This window comes from Colossoma macropomum, unplaced genomic scaffold (assembly GCF_904425465.1).
Source record: "Colossoma macropomum unplaced genomic scaffold, Colossoma_macropomum, whole genome shotgun sequence".
In the NCBI taxonomy this organism is placed as follows: Eukaryota; Metazoa; Chordata; class Actinopteri; order Characiformes; family Serrasalmidae; genus Colossoma; species Colossoma macropomum.
Genome location: NW_023494784.1, coordinates 35,881,133 through 35,907,044, shown reverse-complemented (window position 1 = coordinate 35,907,044; position 25,912 = coordinate 35,881,133). Strand labels below are relative to the sequence as shown.

General features: G+C 38.3%; 2 protein-coding genes across 2 annotated transcripts; one reads left to right on the top strand and one right to left on the bottom strand.

The window, feature by feature from the left end:
• Positions 1-369: 369 nt before the first annotated feature.
• LOC118808076 (pyridoxal kinase-like) lies at positions 370-15,903 on the bottom strand. Its single transcript, XM_036570471.1, has 11 exons — positions 15,823-15,903; positions 14,448-14,502; positions 8,511-8,615; positions 7,329-7,412; positions 7,018-7,052; positions 5,995-6,080; positions 5,088-5,133; positions 4,645-4,756; positions 3,254-3,390; positions 2,359-2,425; positions 370-2,142 (listed from the first exon to the last, which is right to left on the bottom strand). Exons 1-11 carry the CDS (start codon positions 15,901-15,903, stop codon positions 2,030-2,032), a joined length of 921 nt encoding a protein of 306 aa, XP_036426364.1. The 3' UTR covers positions 370-2,029.
• Positions 15,904-20,464: 4,561 nt separating this feature from the next.
• Positions 20,465-25,116, top strand: fgf9 (fibroblast growth factor 9). Its single transcript, XM_036574883.1, has 4 exons — positions 20,465-20,507; positions 22,973-23,083; positions 23,417-23,520; positions 24,928-25,116. Exons 1-4 carry the CDS (start codon positions 20,465-20,467, stop codon positions 25,114-25,116), a joined length of 447 nt encoding a protein of 148 aa, XP_036430776.1.
• Positions 25,117-25,912: the final 796 nt, after the last annotated feature.

The following is a 25,912-nucleotide window of genomic DNA, read 5'->3' as shown; positions in this document are numbered from 1 at the left end:
TGCTATATAAGTACTTCATCTGCAGCTTAACCTGAAATGATGTCTTTTGTTTTGGTGGATTGCAGGCAAATTATTAAACAACATCATCCACAAAGCACGAGAGAAGTCCGCACATTTCCCTTTGTATGTTTAAGCATCTTCATGAACTAAGCAGTGAAAAAGGTGCACTGTTGGCTTGTCTTCTCACGCATGTGAAAGATTTTACTCCAACCACTCTGACCAACCACTTTAAAGCACTTACACAGCTCCTTTTTTCATCCAGGAGTTCAATAAAACTTTTGTGCCATTATTTTTGTGAAGTCTCCCTCTACTGGTTCAACAGAGTTACTGCACATAAATAAAAAAAGGAATAATGAAAACATTTAACAATACGATTTAAACAGGTTTATTCTTGTAATTATTACTACTAAATTGTAGATAAAGATCTAGTTGATAATCATACATGGTTAAATGCCCTTATTTGATTATTTTAATACAGAGCAGCATTTTCAGGATTGGCACTTGGCAGACAAACATTCTTCAGATTAACAAACCTACAAATAGTCATTCTGTCAGTCTGGGAATGCAAAGGGTTTTGAGAAGATGAATCACAAGACCATGAAAACAAAAGGACAAATCACTGAATGTTAACACAGATTACATACCATTACTGGACTGACAGATCACAGAACGCTGTTTATGCTGTTCATGTTAGAGTAAGAATGGTTCTGTAAGTCTCCAGGCTCTGTAACTCTGTGATTAAACTACTCAAACTTACAGGTTGTGGTGAGAGCCAACGGTCTTACTTCAGCCTGTGTGGTAATAACAATGGCTGTTACACAACTTCAGAGGCTTTTGGACCTTTTTACAAAAGAGAAATCATTACAATCAAGTGAAGTCTAAGAGCAACATTCAGAAATGGATATGTCTTATGAGTATGGCAGAGTGAGGGCACTGGATCTGGATAAAACAGTACTATGGGAGAAATGTTAAGACACTGATTGGACTGAACGGAGGATACAAAACTGGTACAGAATGCTTAAAAAAAAAATGACAACAAAAAACACTACAGTTCAAATGCCTGGAATCAATGTTTTCAACAATATAAAACTAATTTAGTTTTGATAAACAATGACGCTAGTATGCTATTCCTATACTACTTCACAGGTTTCAATGTGATTTGCAGGACAGTATGAAGCTGTAAATAAAAATTAAGATATGTTTAATGTGTCCAGAATGATAAACAGAGCTGCAGATTCTAAAATGACTGAGGAAGCTGGATCTCATGGAGAATTAATTTAAAGTGACAAAAGAATAACAAATAATTTACGTATGTTGTCATTTTATTTGCTTCTTGTTCACAGAAGTCTTGAAATATTGAATAAAACATCTAAAACAGCTTTCGTATTTTGTAATATGTAAATCAACACGTATAAGTTGGTTTTGTATGTAAAATATTTGGTAATATGACAATTGAATCCAATCTTTTGAACAGTAGTTCAGAAGTAGTGTGCGTCACAGGATGTGCATTAGTAAATCATATTTATTTTAAAACACCAATCAGAATTGGCACAAAGCCACCGCAGTCATCATTATCTGAGAATATTGTGAATATATTTTAATGGGCATGTTATTATTCCAAAGCATCTGTAGTCACCAAAACTAATCAGTTCAGCGATTCTGGATCGGGCCTTGAAACAGAGACACTAACGTTCTTTTCCTAAAATATTAAAAACAATGAGGCCGGATGGTTTTATACACAGTACATCTGGAATGTGAGCATAACACAAACACTAACACTGATTTAAGGAACTCGTGGTGTTAGTATTTGGACGGCCCAAAGGCACCAGCATTCTGAAGGCTGCGTGCTCAGAGTCACAGTCATTTACGGTTCAGCCAGACCTGTTCTACACATTAACGTGTTTTACAGTTAGAAATAGTGCACTACATATTTAACATGGTACTATGTGGAACCACCTGACCACTCGTTTAGTCTTCTGAAGCCACACTGGCAGTGTCCAGGCAGGTTGGAGGAGGACGGGGTGAAGTCCTACAGTAGGACGGCCTCCACAGTTATGGTGGGATCTTCAATGTCTCCTTTACTCTGAACCATCCGCAGCTCCAGCTGCGCTGGACTCGGCCTTCGGTCAGGCCCAGCTACCTCTAACAAAAACACAAAGAGAGGAGCTTCGGAAGTTAGCAGCATGGCTATAAGGCTAGAGTAGAGCAGATTTTCTACTGACTGTGACATACCTGAGGATTTTTCACTTTTAGATTAGACTGGCGGAAGTAAAAGACAGGTAAACATACTTAAACAGTCTCTGATACCCAGTTTCTACAGCCCACTTCCTTCTGCCCTCATTTTATGCTGGCACTTACCTTTGGCATAGTTGATAGTCCTTTTAATGACATGCTGCATCACAGAAACAGTCTTCTCACAGGCAGCCTGTCAAAATCCCACAAACAATAATAATTTGTGAGCCACAAAGTGTAAAAGCAAAATGAGGAAGCTTTCTAATCTGATGGACACACTCCCATTTGTCACATATCAATAAGTGAAGCCTAGATTACACTGAAATACCACAGAATGAGTCTCTCCTATTCATATTCACATATATATTAAGCCTCATGTGTCTGTTTAAGACCATTTCCACCACACAAGAACAAAGCAAACATTTGCAGTATCTATGCTTTGAGATATACATACACTACATTTATTAGCCTTCTTCTCTATTTCCCCATTTAGCCCCACTAACTTCTCTCTCTTTTCTTTGAACAACTTTTTCTGAATTCCTGCTTTGATAGAATGAAACTCTGGAACGACACCAGCCCTTTGTGGATAAAACTGGACACCCCTGATCTACACAATGACTTATCAAGGTAGTCCTTTAGGCATCATCTTAGTTTAATAACAATAAACAAACCACAGTGTTCAGACATTTTATGACCTAAAATTGTTAAATCTATTTTAAGAGTTTGAGACTTTTTAAATATCCATGTGAACTTCGCTTGAAAAATAAATTTTACTAATTTTCGTGGGTTAAATCACATACTTTGAAAAACAGGTAAAATGGCCATAAATGCATGTCTGTTTCAGGACACTAAAACAAAAACAAGGAAGCAATATATTTAATAGTAGGTTTCTGTGGCTTACTTGATTATAAATTAGCCTCTATTGACCACATCAAAATATTACATGTACAAACCACCATGATTTTGTCACAGTCACAAAAACTACTTGTTTACCTCCCAGTGCTTTTCTACTCCATCATACCTTGAGGTTGTTTGGGTGGTGGTGTGTCCAGGCCAGCAGCATAGCAGCAAACAGGTCACCTGTGCCCACAAACACAGCATCCACCCTGGGGATGTCCATTCTGATCCGCTGCTTTCCCTTAGTGCCATCTGCCTTCACTGAAACACAAGCAGAGATAAGCAAACAGAGTTACTGACAAACTACAAACCAGTGAATAATAAAGTCTAAATACAGAGCATGTATCTATAATTACTTTAGAGGTGGGTGAATTAGGGGTTGGTGATAAAAAATATAACATGGTAGATCAAAACATTTTCAGATGCACAAGAAACATCATAATATTTTGTTTTTGTGATGTTAAGTTGGAAAAGACAAAAAGAACCACACTTAAAAAAAACACCAAAGACGATAATTTTTATTAAACATGTCACATAATGCAGTTGTTTGGTGTTCTTTAACCTCTTTAACTCCTTGAGACCACCGGTGGTTACAAAACGCACTTCGTCATATTCTTCAAAACTTTCATATTTCATATTCATAAGCTACATTCAAAAAGTGGGTATCATATGAGAGCTGTAACTGTCTACTTTCCAGTCTAATAGACAGGTAATGTACTTTTAAACCTTTATAATGAAAGAAGCTGAACTCACAATTTTTCCACAAATCTGGGCTATAAACTATAAACACATGATGTCTCTTCAGTGATCTGCTCTGTAAAAATTATTTTTATAAAATAATACAAAGAGCATTTTAAGCATATAGCAATGTGTATGATCATAAAACGGATGTTCTGTTAATTTGAGGGGAGCTTTTACAAAAAAATAAATAAAATAAAATAAAAAATGACATTTATTTCATGCAGTTACTGAATAATTTGCCTTACAATTTGGTCATGTAAATTCAGGTGGACAAACTAAAAATACCCTGGAGAATAAGAGGTTAAACTTGACATAATGTGACGCAATTCATCACAATAACAATAAATATGGTCATATTGCTTCCCCTACTATGAATAAATATTTTCTGGGCCTGTGATCACAAAGCGTCTCAGATTAGGAGTGTTCCTGTCAGTGAGACCATAAATAAGACAGAAATCTGATCTCAGACTCTAAAAAGCTTTGTGAATTTGGGTCCTGCCTTAAACACACGTTGCCTTCAGAGAGTAAGCATTCAGTCAGCTGCAGGTGTGATGAATTCTGGAGTATAAACAAGAAGCACAAGCAAAGACTGGGCATAATCTATGCTGAGCTATTAATGCTTAGCACTAATAAGAAATAGTTTATGTTTTTTGCTTAAAGCATCATTCGCAATTACAACCAATTAGGACCTTGACATGAGACCACCACACTAACATTAAAACTCTGTTTTGTTTCTCACTAGCTATTATGAATAGTGACGTGAATAGGCTGTACCAGTGATCTGGCTCCCCAGAGCCACCAGGTACTGATCCCCCAGAGGAGAGAGTAGGTCAGAGCTGGTGATGACCACAGTGTCAGGACCCATCCCATGCAGCAGGTCCATCACCTGAGGACACAATCAGACACATGCGTTCAGACAGCATATTATAACAGTGCAATAATGTATACTACAATTGTGAGACACGGCTGAAGATCCTTATTAAAGTATTCTGCTAAAAGTTTTAATAATAATTTATCTGCAAGTCCAACATAAAGCTAGTTCCTGTATCACAGTATTACAATCCTTGGCAATATGAATTTCATAAGACAACTCGAGGCTTGAGGTACACTATGCTCCACCTGAATGCCCGCTGGACTGGTACTGTTTTGTGTTGGTTTAAATACAGTTTGGAAGGTTTTCCAAAATACCTCACAGCATGAAAAGCGTGGAGACTCACCTCAACTGCATCTTTTTCCGTACCGATCTTTCTGCCTGTCAGCAATCTTTCAGAGGGGGAAGAAAACATTGGTCAGTTTTAGAGACTGCAACTCCAACTTCCACCTCTGGGTGGCAATGTTTCACACTTTTTCATGACTTCAACTTAGACTGTAATGATTACATGTTCATTTATAAATAATGACATCTCTGGATGGTAAAAATGACACCACAGGCCAATAAAGTGTTATATTCCGGTTCACAACACATCTAATCAGTTTTCGGCTGGTTGATTAATTGGTTCAAGTGTGTTGACAGATGATACAAAAACCACTGTACTAACCATTGTACAGTACAAAAACTGTACTGGCTCAAGAAGCTCAACAACTAGACTTGTACTATATGTCCAAAAGTATCTAGACACTGCCTATGATGAGTCAAGATGCACAGGTGTTCAGTTGCATACACACAGCTGACAATCTCCATAGTAAAACATTGTTAATAGAATGGGATTCTCTGGAGCAGCACTGGGCTGTGGAGCAGTGGATCTGCATTCTCTGAAAGTAATGGAGCTCCATCCAATACCTTTGGGATGAGTTGGAGTGGCATTTGTGATTCAGAATTAATCATCATCAGAATTAACATCAGTACCTGACCTCACTAATGCTCTTGTGGCTGAATGCAGCCAAATCCTCACAGCAATGTTCCAACATCTAGTGTAAAACCTTCCCAGAACACTAGAGGCTGTTACTGCAGCAAAGGAGGACAAACTCCCTGTTAATACCTTTGATTTCAGAAGAAGTGTCAGATGAGCAAGTATCTACAAACCTTTAGACATATAGTGTGGAAACTACAATGCATGTGGAGACAAGGACATCACACAAGGATGAAAACATACACAAATCACAAAATCAGGCAAGTACACTCACTCTGCCTCAAACTGGTTGGGTGTAATGATGTCAGCAACTGGAACCACTTTTTCTTTATACACAGGCAGCAAGGCTTCTGGAACATACTAGTAACACAGAACAGACAGTGTGGTATAGGTGACAGAGTAAACCAAGAGTGCAACTCCAAACCTAAAGGGGCCACATTGCTTGTCTGCTCCAATTAACTTGATTAAAGTCAGGAAGGGCTTGACAACTTGCTAATAAGTTAAACATGGAACAACTGTCTATATAAATCCAGCCTTTATTACAATTAAATTATATAATTAAAGACAACTATAAAGCTGAAGGGGATTTCGACTGGTCGTGTGCACCAAAAGTGAAGAAAGAAAGCCATAATATCAGCCTTAATGCCTCAAAGCTTTTACTAGAATAACAACTGTAGTATTTCGAATGAGCTCAAAACTCTGCCACACCCAAAACTCAGTGTTGCTGTGTGACCAGGCAATGCAGTCAACTGGGAATGGAGACTAGGAGAACACTTATCTGGACTGTGGAGTGGAAATGTGAACTCTTACTGTAAACGAATATCATGTCTTTGCAGTCTTTGAACAACTGATTGACACAGTATTTTTAAATATGACAGACTATATAAAAGCAACATAAAACTGAAATTTGCTTCAGCCACTTACAGCTGTATGGAAAAGTCTGGGCCCCGCTAGCCAAATGACATGGTTTGTTGATTTTCTAAGTTAAAACAATTAGTGTTTACTTGCTGAATTTGACATTTGTAAAACAATAAATGTGTCCTGTGCAAAATAAGCACATTATTTATAAAAAAAAAAAAAAGTGCACTAAAATTTGCAGATAAACGCCATATTCAAGTTTGCTTCCTGCAGAGGATTTGTTAACTTTTCACTTAGAAAAATCAACAAAATATGTAATTTGACCAGGGGTGTCCAAACTTTTGCACACAACTGTATAATTATCATTTCAATCAAGCACATGATATTTATGTAAAAGTAAACAGTGAAACGAAGGATGTGGCTGCTACAAATTACTCACCATTGCCCCGTTATCACCCATTACTGGATCACACACTAGAAGAACAACAGAAACACGCATATTTAAAACCTCTGTCATATTCAGGTACACAGATATATCTGAATAACTGCTGAAGACTTCAAGAAGACCAACAAATGATTCAGAAGACTAATCACAACTAACCTATGAAAGCAGGTAAAATACTATAAAACTAGAGAAAAAAACAAGGAAAAGCAGTACAAAATTCTATAAACAGAGGAAGGCCTTGTCCGATTTTGCCTAGCCTTTGCTTAGTCAGTGCTATTAGACAACTACAGAGAATTGTGGCCTACCATACACAAGACTAGGATTGGCTCCCTTCAGCTCCTCCACCATGTCCACTACCATCTCCAGAAAAGACACATCTCTAGAGTACCCTTAAAAAACGAGAGAACATTAAAGGAATGAAGGCTTTGCAAACAGCAGGCATTCAATGTTACTTTCAATGACCATTCTCTTACCTTCCTTTTTAGCTCTTAGAATTAAACAGACTGTTTACTCTGTCTGTTACTGGGTCTTTAAGAATCAGTTTCACAGAAAAGGATTAAGCCTAGTCTCAGACTACACAGCATTATGAATGAAGATTCTGAATTGAAAGCAAAATGTGGTCCAGGACTAAGCTTAACCCCTCTTTTATAGATCAACCTTAAACTGCACCTCATTCATAGACTTCAGTGTGACTGGGCAGAGCTAAACTACTGCAGGCTGAAGAGCCAGATACACACTCGAAGTCAAGTTTAAAGGCACCTTAGCCACATGAATTTAAACTGACATTTAATCCAAGTACACATTCCCTCTCTTTGGTCAGTAAGAATCATTACTATATTTTGAGAACGTGAAATGTCAGAATAACACTAGAGACAATAATTTATTTCAGCTTTTATCTCTGTCATTACATTCCCAGTGGCTCAGAAGTTCACGTACACATGGTAGTATTTGGTATCATGGTGCTTACTCTTGCATATTATCGTTTGAACCGATGAACGTGGTACCTTCAGGTGTTTGCAAATTGCTGGATGTACCAGACTTATGGAGGTCCACAATTTTTTTCAGATGTCTCGGCTGATTTCTTTTGATTTTCCCATGACGTCAAGCAAAGAGGCAACTAGGCCTTGGAGCTATTTAAAGGCACAGGCAACTTGGTGTATGTAAACTTCTGACTCACTGGAAATAGATACAGTGAATTATAAGTGAAATAATATTACTAAACACTTGTTGGAAAATTGTTTGCATCGTATACAAACTTCAACTTAAGTGTATTTAAGCTTATGACTTCAACTGACCATACGGACTGGAGAATGAAAACATATTTTTAAAACCTTAACAATAATTACATACATCATCAAACTCTTCTCAAAAAAGTGCAGGAAAAATGTTTTTCTATAATATGGGCCCTTTAATGTTTTAACACAGAAACTGTATTGAGTGATCAAAATCACCTGACGGATATCAAGTGTGCCTGCAAGTTTATATACCTGTAAGCACGTAGTCATAATGGTTGAGTTTGTTGAGTTTGATCCCCTCATAAAGGACATGTAGCTCATCTGCAGTCAGCACCTGGCCTTTCCAGTGCTCATAACCTAGCGAACAGACAGACAGACAGAGACACGGAGACACAAAGAGAGAAGCAAACAGACAGACGGAAGTCAGCACTCGCAGCACTTCTTATCCAAAGGAGGGTAATGTTAGTGGGCATGGGATGTACTTTTGGGGTAAATTATTCCCAAATTATTATATTTAAGACATTTATTGGCTCTACCCAAGCAAAAGCATGTGCACCTGATTCTATTACCACATGGAGTTTTTGTGAAATAACTGAGAAAATCAAACTGAGGGAAAAGTGCACTTGTAGAGCTTTACAATCAGTTTTAAAAATAATATAGTAATAAATGTAAAAGTGTATTCAAGAGCAAAACATTTGGATTTTTGTCTAAAAATTTAAAAAAGTATTTAAACATTTTTTTTTTAAATCAAACCACATAATCTTGCTACAAATAAAAACAAACTGTGTTTTCTGCATCTAATGTTTATGAACAATTCAGCCTAAAGCAGTAAGAGTGCAAAGGTTACAACTAACCCCATAGGTGTAACAGATAAGGGAGCTTGTGATAACAGTTATTAAAAAGATAAATCGATGCAAAACACAGTGAACTTAATATGATGTCTACAGCATAGTTTTCATGTATATGTGCATAACACATTTTAAAAAAAAGGTATTTTTGAATTTTATGGGACAATGTTTACTTTAAGAGGCTTACTTAGAACACAAAGTTAGTTTAAACTAACCCTGCTGTGCGGAGGCTGTACTTTAGCCTGGCAAGCTCTCACTGTGAGTTGCTTACATTCTTTAAAAAAAAAGCTACATTACAGTCTCCAAGACTAAAATAATAAAATAATACAGGTGTGAATTATGTGACTTATACACACAACTCAGTAATAAAAATACACTTATGATGGGAAAAAAAGCTACTTTTATAGTGAATCTTGGTGAATCTGTCAGAATTCCCAGATGATGTTGCTATGGGAACATGAGAACATGACTAAAAGCACATTCAACATAAAACCATTTAACTATATTAATTATCCATGTTACATTTTAACCTATGTTAGCTGGTGCTGTGCTCTCCCCTACAAGTTCTGTTATCCTATGTTGCATCACTGTTGCAAAACCCACTCGTTATCTCAATAAGAAAGTCCACTGATTGCATGATCACTGTTGGCAACAGCTCAGCCAAATATGAATATATGAAGAATTCACGAGGATTAATCCTCTCCCTGCACTGAAAGGAGACCAGTCGAATCCCAAAGGCATGAGAAATTAGTGCTAAAGCGGTCACGTTAAACTTGTTTTAATGAGCAACCTGGTGTGCAGAGGTTGGGACTTAGAGAAAAGAATTTGAAGAATGAGATTTTGCTGATTCTTTGTTTCTACTGTGTGTGGGTGTGTGTGTCTAATACACCCAGACACAAAGAGTCACACTTTGCACCCTCAAAGGAAACCGGAGGACACAGTAAATCATACACAGATGGCAACAATGGTGCAGCTGCTTTAAGGTTAAGGTCTCTGTGGATGTTAGTGTACACGTAACCTTCACTGCAGAATTTGAAAATTTAGCCTCAAGGTTGCCCTGGACAGAAGATGATGCTCCATAAATATCCTGTATCTCTTTCTCTCGTATTCCCTTCACTAAACTCTAGTTAATCAGTCTTTCACAAAAGTTCATCCACAGGCTGATGCCTGAACTCAGTGTTCCAGCACAGCTTGTCTGCACCAAGCATGCTCCCACATCATACATCTCCCAGAAAAAGCCTCTGTGCCTTGTTTCATACCCATAAATATACTCTGTGCAGGCCATTGGCTCACACAGTAAAAGATCTTGAAGAGTCCTATATATTCTACATTCTTTCTTCTCCCAAAGTCCAAGACCATTTGTGTGGTGGTTGCTTTAATTTTTAAAACACAACCAATTTCCAATCTCTGTTTATCCTTTAGAATTAAACATGCTGCTTCTGTTACAGTGCCTTTAATATTGATATGTCTTTTTTCCCCAACTGGTTATCCAGCACTTAGCCTTATTCAAAAAGTATGTTACGTTTGGACTCAAATCCTGAAGGTCAATTTATAGTCTAGGTGACAAGTGTTGATCAACAAAACACCGTGGCCAACAGCTGCAGTGAAACAGCACAGAACAGCTGCTACAATGAAACTGCATTAACAGTCGGATTTTAGGCTGCAGGGTTGCTACAGCAACCAGAAATATTACTTGTTTTTCCACACGCATGTTTCACTCATGAGTTCTTTCTCAGTCACGCGGGGTTGCCAGATTCACAGTTTTTCCCAAAATTCTGGTTAGTCTGAAAGTGCAGTGCTGGAAGAAATTACTCCGTTGTGGGTTGTGTTCTCTGCTTGGATTACTCTCAGCGGAAAAAGGTTTGAAAATGAAAAAACAACCTGCCTTTCGTATACTGATCCTAGTTCTGAATAGCTGGCAACCTGTTCTGTTTTTCTGAATGCAGCATAATCGAGAGCAGCAAGAAAGTAAACACAGCTGCACACTGTGACCACAGAAACAATCCAGAGCGTAAAACTTTGAGTTTCTTTCTAATCAGAGTGTGCGTCAGGGTCAGTGCCCCTTCAGATATTTTGATGTATGCAACGCTGTCTCAGACACCAACAAATTTTGTCTCTTTTGCGTCATTTTTGTTCACTGACGCTCCTCGCTTGGACTATAAACTGGACTTAAAGGACAACGCAAAAAACTTCGCCATGTCTTTGGATGTGTGGATCCTTTGCCGTTTTCTTCATATTATCCACTCGAAAAATTGTCCACAGTAACAACACTCAGCATCACATCAACGTGAACGGACGGACTAAACTGCTCTAGGCTGAATGTACTATCAAGGCCAGCAAAATATCTGCTTATGAAAATCTGTCACATGTAAACGTGTTCATGGTGGTGAAATCACACGGATGATAAATTCAAAACAGGCTGTTTTTGCAGCTTATTTGCACATATGGTCAAATTTTAAATTCAAGTTCAAGTTTCCTCTCTTTCTACAGGTGAATCCAAGCATATGAAACAGGGAAAGAAAGTGGTCAGACCACCCCCTGCCATATGTGTTCCAAACATATGTTCACAATGAATTAAAGGTGATGCACCTTACAGGTTGTAGAGCATAGCAAGCCATGGTGTATCTATATTCAAATATACTGAACACTATGGCAATGTTGCAAATGTGTAACTGACAGAAAAAGATGGAGATACAATTTTACGAGCATTACACCGAAACAGACTACAAATGCATAAAGGACTACAAAAAAGGGATGTAGCTCAAATTTATTTTAAACCCTCGCAGTTGTATAGTTGTATTCATATCTGTTGTGCTTGTACGTTTGCAAAATGACAGTTTCACTATTCCAGCTTGTTGTGATTTTTAACCAATTATCAAAATTTCCCTATGACAAAATGGAAGGCAATTCAAAATGTTTTGAATGCAACAGCAGGTGGTGTACTTCTGCACTCTCTCCTCTCCAGAGCAGTAGTTGTATCTGGTGGATTCATTGATGAATTCCTAATTTAATCAGAATCTGCGCATAAGGAATTGTCACATAACACAAAAACCTTTGAAACGTAAGCAGGTGTCTGCTCATGTCAGCCTTCCAGGTTTGTAGTTAATAGCATTTAAACTAAATAAATAATGTTAACTAGCTAGAGCTCCAACTAGCCAGTGCCATATATGGTATATAGTACATTTAACACATTTATGACATTTTCAGAGGAGCAACTTAACCTTAATTAGTTCAGCTACAGCTAAATATGGAACCGTCCCTACGGCAAACTTATATTTACTTATAATTATAATATTCCTCTCTTTCTGCTCTCCCCTTTATATTCTGCATATAGCACCACCCCCTTTTGCACCCAGGCGGCGAGCCATAATACGAGCCATTTAATAGGCTAACTGCTCCTGCTCATGTATAAGTAAGTGTGTGCGGTTGCAAAAGAAGCAGAAGAAGCTAACAGAGCAGGAATTGTGGTATGAATGGGTTTAACACAGTGAAAGGGCGACTGAGTGAGCACAGAGACGGTATTAACAGCAAAAAAGATTTAAAGTGCTCAAACCTCCTGGCATACAGCCCAGAACACAGGAACAGAGAAAGGGGAAGAAGAGGAGGGGGTGAGAGAAAGAGAGAGATGCCACAGCTTGAGAAAAAGTGATTAAAAACAGAAGAGAGGGAGGTGAGGATATGCGAGGACACACAGAGTTACTATGAGAACCACAGAGGAGAGGAAAACAGGCCCATGCTGTGTGTTAGGGGCCTACATTACAGGGTGCTGGCACAGACCATGAGACCACTAGCAGAAGCCCCCCCCCCTGTCATTCCCATGAAAAGTCTCATGAAAATGACTCATTAAGTTTCTGCAGAACAGAACATTTCACATCAAAATGCCCTTGTTTACCTCTTACTTATAGAATTATGCAAAGACTTTGAAAAATCTGTCAAATTCTCTTTTGTAGCCTTGCTGTAGATCAAGTTAACATGCAGTTTTTCTAAAAGGCTAGTGACCCAGAAAGCATTGAGCTTTGACCCATGTGTGGGGAATGGGTTTCAGAAACACTCCACCTTTTCCCACTGTCATGTGACATTACTTGGGTCAAACAGTGACGACTTTTATCTCTGGGGTTAAAACAAACACTCACACAGATACAACACATACCTACTCTATTGTGCTTTCTATTTTTCATCCATTAAGCATTCACACTGAATCCTTTTGTCAAGTAGATGTCACCCTGTTATGACTGCATGTTCACAAAGAAGAGAATATAACAGCCTCACATTGTAGTCAAATGTCTACAAAAATCTTGTTCAAGTAATTATGAACAGAGCCAAGATCCACCAAATGTGTATATATATGAAAAGGAGACCCAGTGCCCGGGATGATGGAAAATAAAATGTTATGTTGATCCAACAAGGGAATTTTATTATTTTGCTGCCTCATTATGCCCAGTGTGAGCACATCAGCAGGGGCCGTGGGCACTTAGTGCCTATAACCAATGGAATATACCCCACAAAGACTGGAATACAAACTTGTATACTTTAGCCCTGTTTCAATTTTCTTATTAAACTTACCCTCGCCCACTTCAACTCACTATGTTATACAAATGGCCCCTCGCAGCAGAAAGGGAGGAGGGGACCGTGAAGGGCAGATTACTCAAATGGAACAGACTCGCTCTCAGCAGACCAGCCTCAGGGAGCTAATCAGCTAGCTATGCAAACTTTGCAATGCAACGTTTATAAAGAAGTTTGAGCATAACGTACATAACATGTGTAATTGCTTTGTCTGGCTTTAACCTTGGAGTAAAACTGTGGTGAAATGCCTTTCTTTTTGTTCTTGTTAGCCATGTAGCCTTTAAAGTGTAGAGAGTAAAATGATGAAGTTGTATCAGCAGTCATGTATAACAGATGGAGCAGTTGGTAACTTAAAGCCAAGCAAATCATTCAAAATCATATGTGTTAAGCATTTTAAAGTAATGTATTGCTATAGCTTATAAGCAGCTTTGTCTGCCATTATTTCGGGGTCTGAAAAGGGAAATCCATCAGGTCACAATGACTTCTGGGCAAGTTCTGCTGCTAAAGTCAGCATTAGTGTTCATTTGATCCCTCACCCCTCCGAGGGCTCATCTAACACCCTTCAGTTTACCCAATAAAGTAATGGAACAGCTCTTAAGATGACACTGGGGTTTCCCACCACAGGGAAATGATGATTCCAAACGGACGAGGGCTTGTTAAAACCAGTATTGAAATGCAGGGCTTGTCTTTGTGTGTCCCTTTTGCAATGCAACCCTTTACAATATTACTGAAATTACAGCATGCATTTATTCACTATAAACAGATTAATTATAGTTACCTGTATGATTGGAGAACTGCACTGAGTTTATGGAGTCCACTTCAAATCCCAGTACCTGTTAAAAATCAAAACACATTTGCTTCACTGACCACTTTAACTTCCAACGTCAATACAGTTTCTGCACTGCATGTGCAAAAGTAGATGAATTCAGCTACTTACTTACTTAAACTTAGTGAGTTAAGATTAGTTAAGGTACACGCATCATTGACATTCAATTGTTCAATTGTGCACACAGCTTATATAAACTGCTACAAAAAAGCACTGTCTCACACTCTAAGAACAGCCGCACTTGAGCCTAAGGTCACGAAGTCCAATGCCAAGCATCAGCTAGAGGGGTATAAAGCCCCCCAGCACTGGGCTGTGGAGCTGTGTTGCTGTGTTTTCTGGAGTGATGGAGCTCCATACAATACCTTTGGGATGAATTGGAGTGATCCAGAACTGATCATCCAACACCAGTACCTAACCCACATTAATGCTCCTGTGGCAGAATGCAATCAAATCATCACAGCAATATTCCAGCATGCAGTCGTATGCAAAAGTTTGGGCACCCCCAAATTACATGTTTTGTTGATTTTCTAATTGTAAGTACTGAGGACATATTTTTCTGAACAGTTACTATTTATTTACTGAATTTAACATACTGGAAAAATAAACCAGAAAACGGTGCTGTGCAAAAGTTATGGCCCCCTTTACATTCTACTTTTTTCTAGTGTGTTGAGCTCAGCGAAAGGATGCTGTGCACTAAAAGCTGTTATTTTAAGGCGTGTTCTCTGTACAGGATGTGTTAACTTATTTTTTCGCTTAGAAAATCATGAAACATGTCATTTGACCACTCAAGCTTTTGTGTACTCCTATGCAAAAGAAATATATTCCCATAAGTATTTTCCAAAACGTGTCAATTTTGTAATATTTCCATACACTGGTCTCAACAGCAAATTGACACCATTACATATATTTCACTATGTTGACATGCTCAAAATTGGCACAGTTAAACAGACAGTACTAGCACAAACATTTTAAAACTATATATGTTACACATATATTTTAATATGAGCAAATGTATGTATGTTTATTCCTCCATTTGGATACGACTACAGTCTTATCCCAGAAGAGTGGAGGCTGTTACTGCAGCAAAAACTCCCTATGAACACCCTTGATTTCTTGAGATTCTGGAGAAACGCTAAATAAGCAGGTGTCCACAAACTTTTGGACACATAACGTGTGTGTATGTGCAGTTTTAGGACTAAAACCATGAGCACCGCTTGCACGTTTGGACATAATCGAGACAGCCTTTCAGAGGAAATGACTCGGGAAGCGAGTGTACTAGTCTAGGTCTGTCGATTAAGCAGGATAACTAACTTCTTCTCTTTCTTACCTGTAAAGGAAACGTCGCCGACTTGTTTCCTACATAGCCCCTCACAACATGGCTTTGAATGGACAGCACTCTGCAGTCCATACTGGAGGGATTAGCGCTGAGGCTCTGACTCTAAACTCTCCGCACGTTTGTCTTCCGCCTGTTTACCACGCAAACCCTCTCAGGCTCGTCCTCATACACGCGCCGGCGGAGAGGAGAGCGAGGAAGAAGCAGCAGCAAACGAAACAAGAAGGAAAGTCGGCAGCGAAACCAGCGCGAGCACTTCCTCCCTCCTTACGGCGTGTGGGACGGATTAATCTTCAGGCACTCGGGGCGGATACCTATGTTATTCATGTGGATAATGGTTTACCACGTGTTACAACACCGGCCAGACGCCTTCAGGGGAAAGTCCACCCGAATACTCACCGCCTCTCTCACTCAGAGCCGGCCCTGAGGGTGTCGTTTGAAAGCTAACATCCGTTTTCGGCTGCAAAGTCATCTTGTGTCTGTAAGATTTAAAGGGCAATCCCACCAATTTTTCAAAATTTCTGCATAATTCAAATGGACGTAAAGTCATTCAGAGTGATTTGGTGTGGAATGCTCTGTTCTAGAGACACTTACTGTCGCAGTGGTAGTGATAGAACCAGACGTCTGAGGTGTTTATGCCTCTAAAAGCTCCCTCACAACTCAAAGTTCGTACATGAAATTGTAATGAACACGTTGCCTGAAGCCTGAAACACTGTTTTACGACAGTCCTAATCTGTACTTTTGTCAGTTAAATTGTGAGTATATTTTGTCAGTATTCTTTCACTTTTGACCAGTGGTGGACGAAGTACACAAATCATGTACTTGAGTTAAAGTAGAGATACCGAAGGTAAAATATTACTCCAGTAGAAGTTCCTCCCTTTAGTCCCCCACTTGAGTAAAAGTACAAAAGGATTTGCCTTCAAATGTACTTAAGTATCGAAAGTAAAAGTACTAAAACACTAATTATGACTCTAATGTCCTATTATCATTTTTGTAGGAAGACTCTTGCTTTATCAACTCATTTTAGGTGAAAATACTCCAGTGTCACTCTTGGTAAACCAATCTTTTTAATAGAATGTCATTAATTAGTCTAACACTGATGTCTAAATATCATAAGCACAAAACACTGAAGGCAAACAATTTCCATTAGGTAGAGCCGAGTGGCTATGAAAAGTTTCAGTTTAAGATTTATTTGCAACTTAGTTACAAGTTTAAGTTTAATAAAAACTTGCTTTAAACTCAGGTTCACAGAGTTTTCCTTTACTATATTGCATCTGTAGGTATCCCAATAGGTATCAAATAGGTATCCCAAAATTTTACGCTGCTGCATTGTCGTTGAACCGTATACTTGCACTGGGTCGGTATGTCCAACAGGTAAAAACAAGCTCAAAACAAACTGTGTGCTGTACCCTGACTGGTGTTCTTGCTTCACGCTTCTCTCGTTTTGACATGCTACGTTTTTATGCACACATAAGCCAAAAGGAACGACAGTAAAAAGTAAGATATTTGACTTTGAAATGTAGTGGAGTGAAAGTAAAAAGTCATCCAAAATGGAAATACTTCAGTAAAGTACAGATACACAAAAAAATACTCAAGTACTGTAACAAATTACTTTTACTTAGTTACTGTCCACCACTGCTTTTGACTAATGGAGTAACATTTTGATAATGTATGCATACTTTCATATTAGCATAGTTCTTTCTATGCTTTTTCCATTCCTGGTATCAGTTACTAATGGACTACAGTTTATGTGCTGACTTTTGTACATAAGTATTAGTATGTATAAGCATGTTTCTCATCCATCTAGAATTTTTTATGGTTAGTTGAGCCTCATGGACCTGGCTTGTAACTCATTTTCTCTCTCACTCTTTCATGCACTCACTATTTCTTTACTCATTCAGTCCTTCACTTATTCCCTCACACACTCGCTCACCTCCTCCTCCCTTTCATTTAGACACGGTTATATTTTTTTCCTTATTCCTTATTCTGGAAAAGCATCGACTGTCGTAAGGCAGCAGCAAGAAAGTGGTACAAATGAATGAATGAAGTTGTGAATGTAAGCAGGCCTATATCTGGTATTTGAAACAACAAGCACCGGGACTGACTGAAGAACAACCAATAAAATACTTAAAGCAATGGTGTAGCCAAACATTTAATTTGCACAAGTAACCCAATGTGATTAATCACCCGAGACATGTTTGAGGCCTGATATTTGCTTCTCTACTTTTGCATTGGCGCTATGCCAAGCTTATTCCCATTAGCACTGTGAAAACTGCCTGTCTAAGTCATTGTGTTCAGTTGCTAAGTAACAACATTACACGTTGCTGCGATTTCTGGCATCCTGTGACATATGCTACCTAAAAATGCACAAATCAGTACACTAAATAATTCTAAACAGTTGGAGCAGCCGTCTCAAAAAATGTGTGATTTACGTTGGTTTGTTTTAATGCTGAACAGTTAAGTAGAGTGAACATCACACTGAAGGTTGATCCAAGAACCCTAAAGCTCCTAGCAGCCTGTAGCAGCCTTCTGTAGCAGCACTGTCCTCACTCTGATATATGACTTATATCATTTTCTCTTTCATCAAATTCCAAACATCATGTGTCTAATGTTTTGTTCATAGGAACAAACACATAGATGTCAGTGCTCTGTTCTCAGAAAGTTCATAAACAAAGAAATTGTCCTCACTGTACTTATCCATATGGGCTGTAATCTCAGCCTGTGATAGACACAGGCAGAAGTCATTTGGCACTCTCGCTTGCATCCGTCAGCTCTCATGAGTAATGCGCTGTATAGTGGGTGATGATGTGAGTAAAATTACTCCACGAATGGACGAATGTCACAAGATACTTTGTTGATGCTTGCAAACCAAAATTCAAGATATGATTCTAAAATAAAATGCCATCTGTGCATTTAGGGCACGTCTCCTATTTCATTTTCGGTTCAGCTGAATCCTGTTTTATTCAGTTCAATCAGAAGCATTCAAAGTTTCTTTTCAATTCAGATCAATTCATTTTTATTCGGTTCTAATGTATTAGGTTCAGTTTAGTTTAGATCAGTTTAGTTCAGTTCTGTTTAGTTCTCCTGAGTTCAGTTTATTTCTATTCAGTTTGCTTAAATTCATTTCACTTGAGGTGAGTTCTATTCAGTTTAGTTTTATTCAATTTAGTTTAGTTCAGTTCGTTCAGATATATTTAGTGTTTTACTCATTTCAGTTTTATTAGTTCAATTCAGGTCAATTTAGTGTACACCAGTTGTACTGAGTTCAGTTTAGTTCAACTAAATTCTATTCAGTTTAGTTGAGTCCTTTTGGGTTCAGTCTATTTCTATTCAGGTTAATTAAATTCAGCACAACAGTTCGGCTAAGGCAAGTTCTGAGTAGTTCTATTCATTTTTGTTTAGTTTTATTCAGTTCGATTTGGTTCCGTTCTACTGAATTCAGGACTATGTAGTTTTTATTCCATTCAATTCTATTAAGTTTAGCCTGTTCAATTCAGATTAGCTTGGTTCTGTTCAGCACAGTTCAGTTCTATTAGGTTCACTTCAGTTCAATACTGTTCAATTCTGTTTAGTTCAATTCAGTTCAATTCAGTTGTACTGAGCTTAGCCTAGCTCTATTTAGTTTGGTTCAATTCAACCAAATTCAGTAAAAATAGGTGCTAGTAAAATAGGCCCTATTCTTCTTCTTATCTTATTAAGCATTTATCTCTCTCTCTCTCTTTCTCTCTCTCTCTCTCTCTCTCTCTCTCTCTCTCTCTCTCTCTCTGTTGCCGTCTGTCAAACAGGCAGACAAAAGACTGTGTCATAATTCTCTAGTACAGCTGATAAGCATTTCTGAGTCAGCTTACACAACCACAACTTCACATCACTTACATTTGCCTTTGCATTTGCATGCAAGCTGTAATTCAAAATGATATGGTTCCCCTCACTCTCACCTGCAGTCAGGCCTTCCACCTGCGACTCAGCGTACTACTGCTTGAGGAAGCATAATAGGATCTACTGTTTCTGTAATGATTCAGATAACACCTCACGGTTTGTTTGTGAGTTGCTGCTGGTACAGTGATACAGCAGCAGAGATAACAGCAACAAAGGAAATGGGGTAGTCAGAGGTGTATACATAGACGTAAATGTCTATCTGTGTGGGCGCACTTGTACTGTGCATGTATTCTGGATGTACTTTTAGTCATGGAGGCATCAGAGCTGACCGAGAGGAGATATAAGAGCAGATGAAGGATAGAACACGATACACTATGCAGAGAGAGATTGAGAGAGAGAGAGATGGCATACTGACCCTGTCATAGTCAGCTAAAGGACAAATTGTTCACTTTTCACAGTTTCTACTTTGGAACTGTGATGCACTCCATGGTATTTCAAGCAACTAGAGCACATAGCCATCTATAGCACTGCTATAACAGGGCAAAGCCAAAAGGGCTGAATAACTCGTGAGCTTCCTGAAATTGGACCAGAATCATGTCATGGTGGCTCACCTATGTGTTTGTATGGGACTGATGCTGCTGTCATGGATGTACACTGGACACTTGCGTCTTTGCTACTCCTGCTTTGTTTGTGTGCGAGCTGTAATGGGGTGGACACAGATGTAGGCCCCACTCTGGATCAGGCAAACCAACTGAGACACATGTGGCTGCTGTCCATCAAGGAGTCAAAGCTGAAAGAGCAAGGTATGCTTAGTTCACATTTATCAGTTGTACATGATAGGTTTACAATTTCTGCTGTACAATTTACACATCCACCCTCTACAGTGTGCACTGTCTTAGAAACATACTAAATTAAACATTACATTACTGTTCTTTTAACACTTTTCTAATTCTAGAGGGGGTGAAAGAGCCTGGAATTTCATTATACTGCCTTTTAGTCATGTCAATGTGACAGCAGGACAGTCTTCAGCCTTTTTGCACTGTGACAGATATTAATATCAAACAGATATTTTAGGCCAGTCATCTACTAGATAAAGATGGGATAGCCATTATTCCTTTATTAATTAAACCATGAACAATGTACGTCATCGTTAATAACAAAAAAAAATGTTGGCTATTTTTTTCATATTTCCTAGTTGATCTATTGTAAAAATAAATGTAATTTGCAATAACATGTATTTATTAAAATGTAACTTTACAGAAGAGAGCAAAAACATTCTGAACCTCCAATGTAAGTTAATAGAAAGAGGTGTTTTTCTGAGTAATAAGTCCATTAATCATGAAATCTTCACACAAGGTAAAGGGCATCTGCCATGTTCAAGTGACATAGAAATTTAAAAACTGACAAAATAGAGCTTTATATTTTTTTGTTTGTTTTTTGTCTGTGATAAGAGAAAGCATCCCAATAATTTTAGTAGGGCATTAATTCACTGCATTGTATTCTATTCACCATGTAATGTGAATTCAACCTCATTCTGTTTTATATAATAATAATAATCAGCAACACAAGGACAGACCCATGACGTTTTCCTCAAACCATCGACTGATAGCAAAAGAGAGTGCGTGAGTGGCGTTTGTTTGTTTAGCTTAGCATTTGACTAGAGCGATAATGAATGAGTCATGGCCCACATTGAAACAGACTTAGATGGAATAATTCACTGAAAAATGCTAATGTAGCTAATAATGAATGGATGTCAATGGGACCCTTTGCATGATTCTAATTGTCCCCAACTAGTTTTCATTCATTATTAGCAATAATATTGTTAACAAGATCTGCATCTTTAAAATGTTGTTATGAAACAGAGTGAAAGTGTAATTCCATCCCGTTGCAGAAGGGACAGGATAAATAAAGGAAAACAGAAATATACTGTTGATATTTAACTCCAGGCATAGACAGGTCACTCTTTAAGAGTTAATAGTCTCACTGTGTCATGGTCTGTTACTCAGCACTGCAACTTGAGAGCCTCATTTCCTCACACTTTTCATTGTTATTGCAGGTGCAACTTTCCATATCCCATTGTGATTGACATTTAGACTGGCCTGGGCTGTAGCAGAGACAGCAACACTGCCCGTTATTAATCTATGGGCTCTTATTATATGCATTATACTACAAACCTTAATAGTAACAAACATTGATTGGTAATCAGTTATCACAAGGAATCATGACTGTCCCTTTTCACATCTCTGTAAAGCAAAAGGCATCAGATGTTTATGTACCCCAGCAAAGCTTCAGGCTTTTGCACAATGTTCCAGGTCAGATGTTCCAACTCAAGCCCTTGAAAAGACCCCCCAGCCAAACTACACTGAGGCAGGTCAAGGGCAAACTAACAGAATGACCTGCTGGGAGTTGCAAAGGACCAAATGTGGATAGGATATGGAGAGGTTTGACCTCAAAATAGGTTACTTCTGGTCAATGTGCAATGTGCTGTGTTTAAGTAATTGGACAGTGGCAGAATTTTTTTGCCTTTGTCTTCCAGCATTATGTGAAGTGCAGAATGTCATCTTTAATTTGAGAGTATTCACATCTACCCAGAGCAAACCTTATACAAATCACAGCCCCTTTATGTACAGTACAGGTGAGGATGAGTAATCAGACCGATCAACATATGCTGAAATAAAACTGTCATCATTTGTGGGTTGCTAACCCTTTGTAATCAGTGCACTGTCTGAAGTATGTGACTTTACCAGATGCTGGTTATCCTCTCTGGTGATGCTCTTCTTGGCCTATAATACAGCCACTTTCAGGTCCTGCTCATTTGAGGCACTTGACTAAATTGAAATGCATATACAAATATACAGTACCAAAACAATTCTAGGACTTCTCTCAATAATGAAACCTTTTTTGGTGATATTTACAGCAAAGTTTCTTTAAAGAGCCACATACAACATCCAATCTCCATCTTGGATACAAAGACCATTCAGATGTTTTAAGTTTCCTTTAGTAAAGAACCCTTAAAGAACTCTTTAAAGGGTCTTGTGTAGTTCATTTGGTCAGTCTCCATAGTAGTATGGTTCACTTTATTGTGTCTCGTGCATAAACTAATAACGCAAAAACACATCTTAGCAAGAAATAATTGAGCAGACTAAGTACTACTAAGACTAAGACTAAGACTAAGTGCATATTCTATCTATAACCTTCTTCTTTACGCACATTGAATTTAAAGGGCACCTTTAATATCTCTCAACAACTCTATCACAATCTCCTCCAGACAGAACAGCCAGCGTGCATCAGCTTCTGTACTGCCGTGTTGGGATTGGCTACCATCTACAGATCCTGACCAATGGGAGTGTACGGGGGGTTCATGAACCCACTGAACACAGTAAGTTTGACAACAAGCTACTGCACATTGATATGAGATCACACAAAAATAACCTTAAACCAATGGGAGTGTAGGGGGTGTTCATGAACCGCAGTATGTTTGACAGACCAGAGGAATTAAGTGGGTAAAATGAGGTAGACTGGCTGATCAGTGATAAGCCAGTTGTGTCCAAACTCAAGCACAGGTGGTCAAGAGTACAGATTATGCTTGACCGAAGTCAGTGGTAGAGACTGTGTTTAACACTTTTGTAGATTAGTTTATTTTGTGTTGTTGACTCTTTTCTTTCGTTACTCAAAATGTAACCACTCTTCACTCTCTCTCGTTCTCTCTCAGGTTGGTTGAAGGTGTTTGCCATGAAGCACGGCGTTGTGGGCATACGTGGCGTAAAAAGCGAACTGTATTTATGTATGAATAAAGAAGGAATTGCACAGGGAATGGTAAGCAACATTTCCAGCATGCCTCCATAGCCCATAACCTACCTGTGCAGTAGAGCAGTGATTTCCATTTGATTATTGCTCTAAATTCTTGCTTTTATAGACTCTGAAGTAGTGTATCATTCTGTGGTCATGCCCACATTAGGAACTCAGGGTTCTAGTTGGTTTCATTATGGTAAAATAAAAAAAAACTGTAAAGCTTGAGGACACTAGAGTTAACCAAATCAAACATCTTAGCTTTGTCGCTTAGTCAAAGTTCTCCTAACCTACAATTTTAGTTCTGTATATCAGTGAGGTAAACGATAAAGATTTTTTTTACTCAGTTTTCCCACTAGCTCTGGGACTCCTTCCATCACATTAACCCCACCAATCCTTTTCTTCTTCTGGGCTCCCAGTTATGGATGGCTGACGCATCGCTGGGGTTCAGACTCATAATGTCCTCAGGTTGTGGTGAATGCTTATATGGTTGCACCATTTGGGAGCTCCTGAAATTGCAAAATTGTAAAAAACATTTATTTTTAATGTGATAAAGTAACATAGTTGACCAACTGTTCAATCAACTCAAGATTTTAGGTGAGCCACAAATATTTTAAACTTATTTTTAAATTAAATGAAACTCTGAAGTTTTTCTAACTAGCAATTGTGTTCATAGTACTGAAGCAGACTGTGGTGAAATAACTAAAATGAACATTTTTACCCAATTCAGGCAACAAAAACTTAAACTTAAAAAAAAGTTAGACTCTTTATAGTAAAATTTTGCTTTTTAACTTTAATGGTGTGGAGTTTTTGAAAATCACAGCACTGTGGTCAAAAAAATGTTCCAAGTCCTGCATATTTTGTCTTACGTACATTTTTCCCCCAAATATCACTGGATCCTCTGAAGGTGGACAGCAGTCGAAATATGAGGTAAAGCTACATATATACCACACGCAAGCTACCCCTTCTGCACATTGATATGACATCACACTAAGTAACCTTAAACACTATTTATACACTATTTTATATTAACACCAACATTTTGATAAGGTTTCCAATCTTATGATGTCAGTTCAATGCACAGCACTGTTAGCTTGCATGTAGCAATTTTTGCATATCGACTCCTCAATGACCTTATAATTCAAAGCAATCCAGTGATATTCAGAGGAACAGTGTATGTGTGGCGAAACATATTGGCTTTGGAAAATATTTGTTTTCCACAGGGTGCAATAGTAGCAATTTCTGAAAATGGAATTTATTTTTCCCATAGAGAATTCCCATGGAGAATTCAGCTTTGACTCAGTGTTCCTAATATGGGCATGATGCCAATTACAGAATGATGACATGACCTCAGAGGTCTATAGTGTACTGAAACACAGTGCTTTCAAATGTAACAAGTGAACAAGTGAACATTGAAACATTTCTCACCCACAGAAGCAATTTTCACCTGACTGCCTGTTTAAAGAGAACCTGGAAGAGAACAATTACACAACCTACTCATCTGCAGTTTACCCAGGACTGTACCTGGCTCTGTCTCAGCGAGGCCAGCTCAGGAGAGGAAATACGGTGGGCCCACAGCAGGCCTGCACCCACTTTTTGCCACGCAAGGCCCAAACAAACTAAACCATTAAAGCACTTTACCTACTCACAAAGTCAGCACATATAGTGTACACAGAGACTTTAATACTGAAAAAATAATGAACATGAAAAGCTGGCCTATACACCATATGCCTAAAAGTATCCAGACACCTCTTCTAATTAGAGAGTTCAGCTACTTTACGGTGCATTCATTGCTGAGACAGGCTCTCAATTGTGCACACATAACCAGAATAAACTCCATAGAAAAGTATTGCCAATAGAATGTGGTACTCTGGAGCAGCTATACATGAGCCAAAAGTCATCATACACAATGCCAAGCATCAGCTAGAGGGGTATAAAGCCCCCCACCATTGGGCTGTGGAGCAGTGAGACAGTGTTCTCTGGAGGGATGGAGCTCCATACAATACCTTTCCAGAACTGATCATCCAACATCAGTACCTGACGTCACTAATGCTCTTGTGGCAGAATACAATCAAATCCTCACAGCAATGTTCCAATATCTTGTGTAAAGCCTTCCCAGAAGAGTAGACGCTGTTATTGCAGCAAAGAAGTATGAACTGACCATTAATATACCCAATTTTATGTACACATACAGTGCATCTTTGATGAACTTATGAATGTAAATGTGGTCCCCTTATTTATTTTGGCCTCAGTACTCTGTTTAATATGATGTTATTTCATATGCATATTTATGTATTTAATTTTGATATTTCTTTATACACTTTAAAATAATAAATGTTTTATTTGGAATGACTCATTCCTTTTTTGTGGTTAATCTATCTTAATTAAAATGTGATTTAGCAGCACAAAAATAGACACA